General features: G+C 44.2%; 1 protein-coding gene across 1 annotated transcript in view; it reads left to right on the plus strand.

Moving 5' to 3' along the window:
- Nucleotides 1–3133: 3133 nt before the first annotated feature.
- The window catches only part of ANKRD13A (ankyrin repeat domain 13A), a 41841-nt gene continuing 30007 nt past the window's right edge, over nucleotides 3134–14967 (plus strand). The window contains exon 1 of the mRNA XM_049865743.1: nucleotides 3134–3480. Coding sequence (XP_049721700.1) covers nucleotides 3385–3480 — 96 coding nt within the window. The 5' untranslated portion in view covers nucleotides 3134–3384. The remainder of the gene's footprint in view (nucleotides 3481–14967) is intronic.

Here is a 14967-nt window from a genome sequence, read left to right on the forward strand (position 1 = left end):
TCTGCCCTGCTTTTAAATCTTGAATTTGGGTGCTTCTATTTGAGTCGCGGGAACCCTGGTGGTGTAGTGGTTGGGAGCTACGGCTGCTACCCAAAAGGCTGGCAGTTCAACTCCACCAGGCGTTCCGTGGAATCTCTATGGGGCAGTCCTACTCTGCTCTATAGGGTCGCTATGAGTGGAAATCGACTCTATGGCAACGGGTTTGTTTTTTTTTTTTCCCCCGCCTCTGGGTTGCGGAAAGAGCCTTGGGGGCGCAGTGGCTAAAGCGATAAAACTGCTAACCGAAAGGTCGGGTGTTGGAAACCACCAGCGGCTTCGCGAGAAAAATGTGGCAGTCTGCAGTCCGCTTCCCTAGAAGATTTATAGCTTTAGAAACCGTATGGGGTCAATGTGAGTCTAAATCGACTCCACGGCCGTGGGTATTTTAGTGGTCTCTGAGATGCTACAGGGTCGCTATGAGTCTGGATCCACACGAGGGCAATGAATGAGTTGTTTTTTTTTTTTCCTACACGAGATACTCCTCCTCCCAGTACTGATTAATTCCAGGGGAAGCTGTAAAACCTAGTGACCATAGAGAGCTCTGCAGCCACAACTTTCCTGAGGCAATCAGTGGTCAAGTCACTTAGTGCAACTTTGGCCAAGTTAGTTCATTCATTCATTCAACAAATACTGAGTGTCTGCTGTGTGCCGTGCACTATCCAATGGAGCTTCCCAGGAGCTCTGGTGGGCAGTGGTTAAAGCGCCAAGCTGCTGACCAAAAAGGTCCGCGGTCGGAAACCATCAGCTGCTCACCGGGAGACAGGACAGCCTGCTTCCTTAAAGATTTACAGCCTTGGAAACCCTATGGGGCAGCTCTACTCTGATTTACTGTTATTATTGGTATCACTATTATTTTCAAATCACGACTTTTCTTCCTATACTTGAAATTTGAGAGTAAGAATATATAACCCAGAGTAATTTAAAGGCTAACCAAAAACGAAACCCGCTGCCCTCAAGCCTATTTCGACGCATAGCGACGCTGTAGACAGAGTAGAACTGCCCCATAGGGTTTCCAAGGGGCACTTGGTGGATTCAGACTGCTGGCCTTTATGATTAAGCAGCCGTAGCTCTCAACCACTACGCCACCAGGATTTCCAATTTATAGAACAGTGTGAGATAAACACAGTGAGGTTAATCAGTGTGAAGAACAAATGTGATCCTAATGCCGAAGGCCACCTCCCCACTAATGAATATTTATTGTATGTGTTACATGTAAACAGAATTATAATCTCCATTTAGCAAATATTGGATGCCAATTATGGGTTAGGGGGAAACCCTGGTGGCGTAGTGGTTAAGTGCTACGGCTGCTAACCAAAGGGTCGCCAGTTCGAATCTGCCAGGTGCTCCTTGGAAACTCTATGGGGCAGTTCTACCCTGTCCTAAAGGGTCGCTATGAGTCGGAATCGACTCGATGGCACTGGGTTTGGTTTTGGTTATTATGGGTCAGGAAACCCTGGTGGCATAGTGGTTGAGAGTTACCACTGCTAACCAAAAGGTCAGTAGTTCGAATCTACCAGGTGCTCTTTGGAAACCCTATGTATGGGGCAGTTCTACTCCATCCTATAGGGTCACTATGAGTTGAAATCAACTGGATGGCAACGGGTTTGGTTTTGGTATTATGGGTCAGGAACTGTTTTGGCTTTAGGTACTCCCGTAAACGAGACAGATGTGAAGTTTTCAGACTAATGTGACAGGAGGGATGTTCAGGAAGCATGGGGCAATAGAGAGAAAGATTAAGTTGCACAAGGGTTCTGAAAGAATGAAGAGGCCTTAGAAGCACTGGTCCTTGGTCCATCTCTCCGGCTTGATAAATGTGTGGTGTGGGAATAGCCACGTAGTTCCCACGCACGCAGCACTTACAGTCTATGAGTACTAACCTGATGCTCCTGCGTGCTGTTTTGGTTCCCCAACTCACAAATCTGGGCTCAACACGTGTGGAGAATGGATTAGGCTAGGATTCTTGAACAGCTGTTGTTGCAGGCATCTGAGAAGCTGGCTGTACACAAGCAGAGAAGGCCCAGGAGATGCTTTCAGGATGAATTGAATAACTTTGCCCAGCTATGTGGTCGAGTTGTAGACAGCTGAGCAGAAGTGGCAGCAGGAAGCGCACAATGGTGGCTATAAACTGACTTGATTCTTCATTGAGGCAAAGAGGTACAGTATCTGAAGTTGAAACTCAAAGGATGAACTTCATATTTGCAGACTGTGGTCAAGTCTGGGTATTATATATCAGTCTTTTCAGTCATAATCCAAAATCCAAATGGCTAGCTTCAAAAATAAATGACACATGTGGGATAAACCATTATCATAGGTAGCTTTGAATCATAACCCAGTTCAGAGTTCAGATAGAACAGTGGCTCTCAACTGGAGACCATTTTTGTCCCCCAGGGGACATCTGACTTTATCTGGAGACATTTTTTGGAGGGTCGATATGAGTCGGAATTGACTGGACGACAGTGGGTTTGGTTTTTTTTTTTTTTTTGACTGGCATTCAGTGCGTAGAGGCCAAGGATGCTGTTCAACCTCCTACAAAGCACCCGACAGCCCCCACAACAAGTTATCCGGTCCAAAATGTGCGGAGGTTGAGAAAACTCTGTGATATAACTATCTCCTTATTATGCAAATATTTAACGCCACTCCTCCAGGGTTTATAATTCCTCCTCTAAAATTGTTTGCTTTTGCCCACTTCCAAAATGGATTCTGACCAATCATGGAAGCATCTGCCCTGGTCCAAAAAGGCTGCAAGGAAGTCGGTAGCCGGAATGGTTTAGCCCAGGCCTGTTGTCGCCCCCTGACCGCAGGGCCAATGGAAGAGGCCCGGTTGTGGACCGAACCATCTGCGATACATAAGGCAGGGGGAAAGAGGTTGGTGATGGGTAGACCAAGTTTTCCACGTCAATACTCTGAAACGAAAGAGGTACTCTTAACACTGTTTTAGATATCACACTATGATCCTGGTGTGGAATTGGAGATTGGTGAAGTTGGGCGAACTCCGGATCGACCGCTTTGCCTCGCCCTTCCCCGCCCCCGCGTGCGGTGGTTCGCTCCCCGCACTTCCCTGTTTGGGACAGTTCGGTCCGCAGAAGTCGGTTCGGGAGCTGTCAGCGCGGGCGGGAGCGTCGCGGGGCGCGGGGTGGGCTCGGCCGACCCGGTCCCCGACCCGGCCCGCGACCCCCGACCTCCCGCGCACCACGCAGTCGGCCCGCTAGGCCACCCGGCCGTGTCCCTCGCCTGCTCGCTCGGCTTGTCCTCTCGCTCGACGGCCGCTGGCGGGCGCCGGAGACCCCGCCGGGGCTGAGGCTTCTGGCGAGCGGGTGGCGAGGGCCCGGCTGCGGCCTCCTCGCCATGTCCTCGGCCCGCGACGCCAGCGGCCACTTCCCCCTGCATCTCCTGGTCTGGAAGAACGACTACCGGCAGCTGGAGAAGGAGCTGCGGGACCAGGTGAGGGGCGGGGCGGGGCGGGGCGGGGCGGGAGTCCGCCCCTGGTTAGGGGGAGTCGAGGCTCGCTAACCTCCCTGAGCCCATTTCCAAGCCCCTGCCCTCGGGGTCCCTTGGACCCCTTCAACTCTGCAATCGTGGGACGGCAATAATAGTAACAACAGGACGTGTATTGAGTGCTTACTGGTGCCAAGCTCTGTGTCAAGGGCTTTATATACATTATTTCTTCTAACCTTTCCAACATCCCTAGGAGGTGGGTATTATTATTCCATTTGACAGAGAAGGAAACTGAGGCTCTCAGAGGTTATGGGCCTTGTGCAAGGTCGCCCAACTAATAAATTTGCCAAGTCGAGATTTTAACTCAGGCTGGCTGGCCCCAGAGAGCGCCGTCTTTACCATTAGGCGCTACTGCCCCTCTCCAAGACTTACACTTTAGACTCTACTGTCCTCTCTGAAAGACAACACACACACCCCTCACCTCACCTCATGCACCCTTGTTGCCTTGCTGTAAGGAAGGTCTTTGTTAAGGTTTGGAGTTCGGGTTCTAACTTGCTCTGTGTGACCTTGGGCAAAGCATTTCCTTCTCTGGCCCACATCAGCTTATCTGCAGAATGAGGGTGTTGGTACTGGTGTGAGCAAACCCAGTACTCAACTCCATTGATAGGTCTGGGGTGAGGTCCAGGTTTCAGCATTTTAACCAGCTCCCAAGGGAGGCTGATACATACCAAAGTTTGAGAGTCACTGGAGCACAGGAGTGTCACTAGCCTTCCTTGTTCTAAAGTTCTTTGATTCCTTGTCTTTTATTTATTGCCATCTCTTCTTAACTGATTCTCAACTCAGGGGCTCTCAACTGGAGGTGATTTTGCCCCCAGAGAGCATTTTGCAATGTTTGAAGGCATTTTTGGTTGTTAGGAGTGGGGAGTGGGGTGCTACTGGCATCTAGTGGAGGCTTGCTACAAAACATCTTACAGTGCACGGGACAGCCCCCCACAACAGAATTATCTGGGCCAAAATGTCAATAGTGTCAGAGTTGAGAAATTCTGCTTTAAAGGCTTCCCGGCAATCCTGGGAGGTGTTGGTGCTGTCAGGTTACAAGCTAACAAACCCAACAGGAGAAGGATTTGTAATTACCTCTGAAATCTGGTGTAATTGTTCTTGTTGGGTCCACTCATTTTATCCGGTGGGCTAAGGTCCTGGTCTTTGAATGATTCAAAACTGGCCCTATAATTGTTAAGAAATTGTCAAGGAAAAAGATACTGGCTTTCTTTTGGTTGGCAAAAACTGAGCCAGGTCAGCATCATCCCATTCGCTGAATGCTTAGTGCTAAGCGTGTGCTTCCACCCTGCCACATTTCTTTTAAATCTGTCAGGCACCCACTGAATGTCAAAAGTCTCTCTCTTTTTCATTTCATTTCTCTGGCCAGACAGAAGAAACTTTTATAAGAATCATTGGTCTTCATTAGATGACACCACCATCATTTAAGAGTTAAGGAGCTAGGACACAGGCCCCAGATTAAATGATTCACCACTGGGCCTCCCAGCATACCTGATGATTTAATTCCCCTTCTTTTACTGGGCGTGGTTCAGACTGAATCCTCCATCATTTTATCTTAGCTCCATCTCTAAGTCTCACCTGGGACACTTCAAAAAATGACTAGATGAGTTCTGGTTTTTAGGTGTCTGCTGCATTTTTGCATCTGCAGTTCCTCATTCTTGTGTCCAACCCAGCTTCTTGTGAAATGTCAAGAGAAAATACAAAAAAAGTCACAGAATTAGAATCGTATTTGAATAGAGAGGCTCATCATAATTAGTAAACCACCTACTCTTTCAGTGCCGATTGATCAGGCCTTCTAGTCATGGGAGATGAAGAAAAGAGTTTAAATAAATTGCAATTTTTTTTTTTTGACAGAACATTAGTACTTATTTTTTAAAACAAGAAGAAACAAGGTCTTGGTTTATAATTTAAAATGTGACCTAGTTGAATGATCTCTTTTTCCTGTGAACTGTGATAAAAGTGTTCATTGAAAGTTCTCTGGGCCTCTTACCTTGACAACATGAAGGACATTTGTGACTAGGGATGATAATTTTGCAGTTGGAGTAAATTGGTCCTTAGTGTCTTCAGTTGTCAAGGAGGGTAAGGACGGATACGCATGCTTGCTGATTATTTGGTTTTGACTTTGTTCTTGGTTATCACTGTAGATCATCTTACGTCATCCCACTTCCCTCTGGGAAGAGACAGTTGAAGTGTAGTCATGAAGAATGTCTTGACTGTGGAAGCCTGACCCTCATGACCGTGTAATCCAATTTTAATCCTGCAGTTTGGTCATTGAAAGGGTCCAGACAGGGTGACTTCATGGACATGTGGCTTGTACAGCAGGACCCTGTGCTCAGTAGGGTCCCATATTTGGTTTAATGCTATGCTGTCACAGTCTTGAAATTCTTAATTATTATTTTAATAAAGGGCCTTGCATTTCCTTTTTCACTGGGCCTCGTAAATTAGGTAACTGCTCCAGGGTCCAGAAGTTGATCATCGATAACATTTAAATATATAGCAGAAAATATTTTGCCCCTTTCCTATTTATTTAGATCCTCTACTGATTATGAAACAGCCGCCCACCTCTGTGGTATGGTGACGTTTGGGTTTAATGGCCAGCACTAATGCTAATTAATTGGTGAGCTTGGGTGAGTTACTTACTTTGCTAAATGGTTTCATGGTCTGTAAAAACAGGGAGAGTAGCACTGAAGGCTTATTTTGCTAGATGCTTGGGCCGCAGTGTTATAAGTACAGTCTTAGATTTAATTCTCACATCAGCCCTCTGAGAGGAGATGCGTCCTGTTATGATTCCCATTTTACAGATAAGGAAACTGAGGTGAAGAGAGGCTCAGTCACACACCTAGCTAGTGTTCGAGCCAGGATTTGAACCTAGGAAGTAGGACTCTGTCCAGATCCTGTATTTCTTAACCACTTTGCTATACTTCTTTCAATAAGAATGCCTCCATTTCAGGAGAATAAGGAAGATATAGATCTGAAAGTGCAGGGACATAGGAAATTGGAGAAACACCATTTACCAGTAACTGCTCCTGCTGTTATTATAATCATCATTTATAAACCTGTGAATTTAGCTCCTTTTATGAATCTTCCAAATTTTTCTACAAGGAATGTGTACTGATTGCACAGTTCAAAAACAGAAAATTCCAGTCACCCCAGTGGTACAACCGGCTGTTTCACTTTGTATTTGTTTGCCAGTACATTTCTTCTGTCCTCTCCTTCATTCCTTCTATCATTCCTTCCATCACACGAGTGGGACTCGCAGCAGGCACACTGGCAGCTGTAAGAAGTTTATTTTGTTCCAGGGACAGCAGCACAAAAAGAGTCCAGTCTGTCCAGATGAAGAAGATAAGGCCATGCTGGAGTGTGTGCGAGCCAGCCCCAATCCCACAGTCTATGCTAATAGCCAGTGTGCCTGTAACTTTGCCAACAATGAGATTGTTTCAAGCTTTCAATGTTTGCTCAGCAGAGGCATTTAATAAAGTGCCTCTTAACCCATAAGCTCTGCTGTCTTTATTGTTCAGTGGGGCCTTGAAAGTTGTTTGCTGCAGTTGAAACTTTATTTTCTGGTTATGTCATTTGTCATTTTGCTAGAGAGGCCTATTAAACTCCCTTGGCCTTCTTACTGATCCTGGGAGAACAAAAACATTGAGTGCACCTTAGACAGGCTAGGGGAAACCTGCAGGTAGGAGCCAGAAGCTGAAAGCACAGCATCTAGGCCAGAGGAAGAGGTTGGGCCAGCCAGGGAACCATCCTGGGCTTCTCAGCCCCAGCTGGCAGCAGGCCAGGTAAGGCCACTGGGCACACATTCCAGGTGGTGCCTGTTGGCTGGAGGCCTGCTATGAAGCAGCCAGGGGCTGGGCAACCAAGATGAAGATCCTAGAGCCTACTCTCAAGTGGTCCCCCTCGGCCATCGGGGCTCAGGCTTACTTTAGGGAACCAGGCCTATGGATACCCCTTTCTGCCTGCCTTGGGGTGGGGTAACCAGCTGTGGCCGCAGCTGCAAAGGACCAGGGCAGACTGAGAGGAAACAGGAATGGGGGCTGTTGACTCTGCTGAGAGAGTGGAGGGGCTGGTTAGCAAACCTCTTGCAGGAGGCCCCCCAAGAGGTAACAGTGATCCTTTGTGAAGCACTTACTGCGTGCCATTCTGAGCTTTTACATTTTCAGTGAATCCCCACAACAGCAGTGAGGTGTAGTAGGTGCTGTCATTATCCCCGCTTTGCAGATGTGGACACTGAGGCACAGAGGGGCGCAGTCATTCACTAAGGTTAGTAAGGAAACTGGAAGTGGGGCCCTGGTTGTCTGACTCTGCAGGCTGTACTCTAAGCTCGGCCTTTTGCTGCCTCCACAGGGCAGGATGGTAAACAAGGCTTTGAGCAAGAAGTGGGCCTGATGGCTTTGAGCAGGAGAGTGGGCTTAAATCAGCAAAGTGGGAAGGAGATTTGCAGAAATCTCATGCCTTTTCTTCTTTTGGAACACTATTATAGTTAAACAGGATGGATATTTTTTAATTTGATACAATCCATGGCTGAAGATACTTAAAAGAAGATCTTAAACCATCAGTTTTCAAAGTGAATTTCAGTTACATTCTGTTATGGATTGAATTGTGTCCCCCAAAACTGCATCAACTTGGCTAGGCCATGACTCCCAGTACTGTGTGATTGTCCACCATTTTGTCACCTGATGTGATTTTCCTATATGTTGTAAATCCTACCTCTATGGGTTGTTTTTATGATGTTAATAAGGCAGGATTAGAGGCAGTTATGTTAATGAGGCAGGACTCAACCTACTAGATTAGGTCCTCTTATCTTGAGTCAGTCTCTTTTGAGATATAACAGAGAGAAACAAGTACAGAGACAGGGGGACCTCATACTACCAAGAAAGCAGTGCCAGGAGCAGAGCTTGTCCTTTGGACCTGGGATCCCTGTGCTGAGAAGCTCTTCAACTGGGAAAGATTGATGACAAGGACTTTCGCCCAGAACCAACAGAGAGAGAAAGCCTTCCCCTGGAGCTGGCACCCTGAATTTGGACTTCTAGCCTCCTAGACTGTGAGAGAATAAATTTCTGTTTGTTAAAGCCATACACTTGTGGTATTTCTGTTATAGCGGCACTAGATATCTGTCCTATAGGGTCGCTATCAGTCGGAATCAACTCAACGGCACTGGGTAGATAACTGAGACAGGTTCCAAAGGCTCTTGCTCTCTGAACTAATGTCATTCATTGAAGACTCTGAAGCTTCACTGTTAACTTTAATGAAATGTGAAAAAATGTCGTTTAGGAAGAAAGTGATAACTGATATTATGTAGTGTGGGTGTATGATAAGAGCTAACTTATCTTAATGCTCATTATATGTCAGGCCCTGTGCTAAGGGCTTTACTCTTTCATTTTTCACTGTACTTCTTGTAGCAACTCTAAAGCAAGCTTTTTGTTTTTTTTTTTAATTTTTATTGTGCTTTAAGTGAAAGTTTACAAATCAAGTCAGTCTCTCCCACAAAAACTTATATATACCTTCCTACGTACTCTCAATTGCTATCCCCCTGGGACAGCCTGCTCTCTGCCTCCACTCTCTGTTTCTGTGTCCATTTCGTCAGCTTCTAGCCCCCTCCACCCTCTCATCTCCCCTCCAGGCAGGAGATGCCAACATAGTCTCAAGTGTCCACCTGTTCCAAGAAGCTCACTCCTCACCAGCATCCCTCTCCAACCCATTGTCCAGTCCAATCCCTGTCTGAAGAGTTGGATTCGGGAATGGTTCCTGTCCTGGGCCAACAGAAGGTCCGGGGGCCATGACCACCAGGGTCCTTCTAGTCTCAGTCAGACCATTAAGTCTGGTCTTTTTATGAAAATTTGGGATCTGCATCCCACTGCTCTCCTGCTCCGTCAGGGGTTCTCTGTTTTGTTCCCTGCCAGGGCAGTCATCGGTTGTAGCCGAGCACCATCTAGCTCTTCTGGTCTCAGGCTGATGTAGTCTCTGATTTATGTGGCCCTTTCTGTCTCTTGGGCTCGTAATTACCTTGTGTCCTTGGTGTTCTTCATTCTCCTTTGATCCCGGTGGGTTGAGACCAATTGATGCATCTTAGATGGCTGCTTGCTAGCGTTTACGACCCCAGATGCCACTCTTCAAAGTGGGATGCGGAATGTTTTCTTAATAGATTTTATTGTGTCAATTGACTTAGATGTTCCCTGAAACCATGGACCTCAAACCCCTGCCCCTGCTACACTGGCCTTCGAAGCATTCAGTTTATTCAGGAAACTTCTTTGCTTTTGGCTTAGTCCAGTTGTGTTGACCTCACCAAAGCAGGCATTTTTTATTACTCCCATTTTACAACTGAGCAAATGAAGTTGAAGGAAGTTTAAGCAACTTGCCCAAGGTTAAACAGTTTGTAGATAATAGATTAGTTTTATATGCGACATATAAACACGCACACTTTTTTTTTTTTGCATCTTTGTTGAGATATAGTCCTGGTGGCTCAGCAGTTAAGAGCTTGGATGCTAACCAAAAGGTCAGCAGTTCGAATTCACCAGCTGCCCTTGGAAACCCTATGGGGCCATTTCTATTCTGTCCTATAGGGTCACTATGAATCAGAATTATCTTGACGGCAATGGGTTATGTTATTTTATTGAAATATATTTCACATAACATACAATTCACCCATTTAGAGTGTACTTTTCATAATCGACTCAGTGGCAACAGGTTTGGTTTTTGTTTTTTAATTCAGTAATTTTTAGTACATTCACAGTTACGCAGCCATCATCACCACTGAATTCCAGGACATACTCATCACCCTAAAGAAAAACCCTGCATCCATTAGCAGTCACTCTCTATTTTTCTCCAAAAGCCTCAGCCGCAGGCAACCACAAATCTGCTTTCTGTCTGTATGGATTTGCTTATTCTGGACATGTCATATAAATGGAACCATACAGTATGTGGCCTCCAAATTGGGAACGGAGAAATCAAAGTGTCCCTATTCGTAGATGAAATGATCCTTAACTAGAAAATCCCAGAGATTCTATAAGAAAGCTACTGTAACTAATAGAGGGATTCAGCAAAGTGGCAGGGTACAAGATAAACATACGAAAATCAGTTGGATTCCTCTACACTAACAAAGAGAACTCTGAAAAGGAAATCAGGAAAACAATACCCCCCAAAAGATAAAATACTTAGGAATAAACCAAACTGGGCATGTAGAAGACTTATAGAAAGAAAACTACAAAATACTACTGCAAGAAACCAAAAGAAACCTATATAAGTAGAAGAACATATCATGCTCATGGATGGGAAGACTTAACATTATGAAAATGTCAATACTACCCAAAGCTATCCATAGATATAATGCAATTCTGATCCACATTCCATCAACATTCTTTAAAGAGACAGAAATATTACTCACCAATTTTACATTGAAAGGAAAGCGACTCCGGATAAATAAAATACTATTGAAGAAGAAGAACAAAGTAGGAGGCCTCACATGTCCCGATCTCAGAACCTACTATACAGCTACGGTAATCAAAACAGCCGGGTACTGGTACAATGATAGACACACAGACCAATGGAACAGAATTGAGAACGCATAAGTAAATCCATCTACCAACAGGCAGCTGATTTTCAACCGTAAGAACGGCTCGGCAGTGGTATCTGCACTCCTCTAACGTCACAAGGAGGGAGGAGGATCAAGATTAATAGCTCAAGGGTGATTCCTCTGAGATAGAGGTCAGACATGCCTTCCCTCTGCACTGTCTTTACCAATTCTGATACCAGGTGTCTCTCCCATGGCACTCTCTACTTCTCTGCTGGGTTCAATAATTCACTGCAATGGCCACACAGAACTCACAGACAATACTCATGATTATGGGGTTTATTAGGGAAGTAACAGGTTACAGTTCAGGTTCAGGAACACTCAGGACACAGTTCTTCCATCAGGACAGCCTCTTCTCAGCTGTACCTGCAGTCAGGCCTCTCTCTAGCACCTCGGCCTCTGCCCTGCGCTGGCTAGTGTTACAAAGCTCTTTTAGCTCTGCTGATAAGTGCCCAAGGGACCCCACTCTACCAGTAAGCCTCAGCCTGAAGGTGCTCAGCTCTAGGCTCTTCCTCTGTGGGTCAGCAAACCTAGCTCCACCACGTGCCCAGAGGCACCCGACTCCTCCAGCAAGCCTCCTGCCCAAAGGCACTCAGCTTTCTCATTCCATGGGCCAGGAAGCCCACTGTGCCATCTTCTGCTGGTCTTTGCTGCCACTGTTTCTCTGCCACTGCTTTTTCTGTCTTCATTGTTACAGCTCTCCCTCTCTTTCTTGGTCTCCTGGTTTCAGGAGCTTTTCAGCGCAGAGATCCTGGGTCCAAAGGACATGCTCTGCTCTTAGCTCTTCTTCCTGGTGGTGGTGAGATCCTTTCTTCCCACCTCTGGGATGGCTCATTTTAAGCCTAGTGGGATGGTAAAACTGACCAGTCCCCTTGGTGGGCCACAATTACCTTATTTGCATGATCTTGGGTGGGAGTTACAAGACCATGGTGAGAAAAGCCACATAAAAGTGATCCATTGCACCACATTGACAAAGGGCCAAAACCCATTAAATGAAGAAGAGAGAGTCTCTTTAACAAATAGTGCTGGCAAAACTGGATATCCATTTGCAGAAAAATGAAACAGGATCCATACCTCACACTATAGACAAAAATTAAGGATGGATCAAAGGCCTAAAACTAAAACCTAAAACTATAAAGATCATAAAAGAAAAAATAGGGGCGAACTAGGGGGCCCTAATTTATGGCATAAATAGACTGTCAAACGTAACTAAAAATGCACAGATAGCAGAAGATAAACTAGATGACTGTGACCTCCTAAAAATTAAACACGTGCCTCAAAAGACTTATCCAAAAGAGTAAAAAAACCTTCAGACTGCAAAAAAAATTTGGCGATGACATATCTGACAAGGAACTAATCTCTAAAACTGATAGAAAATGTCAATACCCCAACAACAAAAAGACAAACAATCCAATTAAAAAACAGGCAAAGGACTTGAACAGACACTTTACCAAAGATGACATTCAGGTGGACAAGAAACACATGAAGAGATGCTTGCAATCAATAGCCATTAAACCAAAAAAAAAACCAGACCTGTTGTCGTTGAGTTGATTCTGACTCACAGCAACCCTATGGACAGAGTAGAACTGCCCCCATAGGATATTCAAGGAGCAGCTGGTGGATTTGAACTGCCAACCTTTTGGTTAGCATCTGAACTCTTAACCACTGTGCCACCAGGGCTCCATATTAGCCATTTGTTGTTATTGTTAGGTGCCATCAAGTCGGTTCCAACTGATAGTGACCATGTGTACAACAGAACAAAACACTGTCTGGTCATTAGCCATAAGACAGATGCAATAATGGCAATGATAAACAGAAAACAAATGCTAGCAAAGGTGTAGGGAGATTGGAACTGTCATACACTGCTGGTGCAATTGTAAAATGGTACAACCACTGTGGAGAAAGGTATGGGCGTCTTTAAAAAGTTAGATGTAGAGATACCATATGATCCAGCAATCCTACTCCTAGGTATATATCCTAGAGAGACAAGAGCCATGACATGAACAGATACATGCACAACCATTTTCATCGCAGCATTTCACAATAGCAAAAAAATGGAGACAACCTAAGTGTCCATCAACGAATGAATAAACAAACTAGGGTACACACAGTATGTGGCCTTTGTGTCTAGAGTCCTTCACTTTTTATAATATTTTCAGGGTTCATCGATGTTATAATATGTATCAGTACTTTGTTCCTCTGTATTGCCGAATAATATACCATTGTATAGGGCGTATCGCATTCTATTTATCTGTCCATCATTTGATGGACATTTGAGTTCCCATTTTTTGGCTGTTATGATTTTTTTTTTTTTTTGAACATTCAAGTTTTTATGGTGACATATATTTTCAATTCTCTCGGATACATATCTAGGAGAAGAATTGCTGGGCCATAGTAACTCTGTGTTTAACTTTTTGATGAACTGCCGAACTTTTTCAAAGTGGGTGTACCATTTTACTTTCCTACTAGCAGTGTTTGAGGGTTCCAGTTTCTCCACGTCCTGGCATCTTTTCATGTGCATAGTGGTCATTTGTATATCTTCTTTGGAGAAATGTCTTTTTACATCCTTTGTCTATTTTTAATTGGGTTGTCTTTTTGCTGTTGAGTCCTTTATTTGTGTTTGTTTTAAGTGTTCTTTATACATTCTGGATAATAGATCTTTGTCAGATAGGTGATTGCAAGTATTTTCTCTCATTCTTTGGGTTGTCTTTTCACTTTCTTGATGCTATTGTTTGAAACACAAAAGTTTTAATTTTGATGCAGTTCCATTTACCTATATTTTCTTTTGTTGCTTGGTACTTTTGTTCTTGTACCTAGGAAGGCTTTGCCTAACCCAAGGCCCTGAAGATTTACTCCTACGTTTTGTTTGAAGAGTAAACTCTTAGCTCTTACATTTAGGTCTGTGATCCATTTTGTGTGTGTGTGTAAAGGTGTCCAACTTCATTTGTGTTGATATCAGTTGTTCCAGCATTATTTGTTGAAAAGATTGTTCTTTCTGCATTGGATTATTTTGGTATTCTTGTTGAAAATAAATTGACCATAAATATGTGGGTTTATTTCTAGACTCTAAATTGTATTCCATTGATCTGTACGTCTATCCTTATGCCAGTACCCCAACTACCCTGATTACTGTAGCTTTGTGTATTAAGCTTTGAAACTGGGAAATGTGAGTCCTCTAACTTTGCTCTTCTTTTGTAGGTTGTTTTGGATATTTTGGGTTCTTCACATTTCCATATGAATTTTAGGATCAGCTTATCAATTTCTGCAAAAAAAAAAAAAAAACAGCTGAGATTTGATAGGGATTGTCTTGAATCTGTAAATCATTTTGGGGAGCACTGCCTTTTTATAAATATACTTTATTTTTTAATAAGCAGCCTCAGCAGCTACTCTTTTTTTTGTCACCGTTGTAAATATATCTATCATACAACTTTTGCCAATTCAACTTTTTACAGGTGTACAACTTATTGACAGCAATTGTAATATCAGCTGTGCAACCCTACCCTTAATCAATGCAATTTTTCATCATCATTTCCCCACTTATTCCCCTCCCTCCTGCCCCTAATAACCACTAATAAACTTTTGTCTTTATATATTTGCCTTTTCTTGTCTTTTTCTGTAAGTGAGGTCATATAATATTTGTTCTTTTGTGATTGACTTATTTCGCTCAGCATAATGTCTTCAAGCTCCATCCATACTGTAGCATGTATCAAGACTTCGTTTCTCCTACTGCCTAATATTCCATTGTATGTATGTACCACATTTTGTTCATCCATTTGTGCGTTGATGGGCATTTAGGTTGTTTCCACCTTTTGGGTACTATGAATAGTGCTGCAGTGAACATTGGTGTACAAGTCTCTTTTTGAGTC

The sequence above is a fragment of the Elephas maximus genome, chromosome 22 (genome assembly GCF_024166365.1).
Source record: "Elephas maximus indicus isolate mEleMax1 chromosome 22, mEleMax1 primary haplotype, whole genome shotgun sequence".
Taxonomy (NCBI): Eukaryota; Metazoa; Chordata; class Mammalia; order Proboscidea; family Elephantidae; genus Elephas; species Elephas maximus.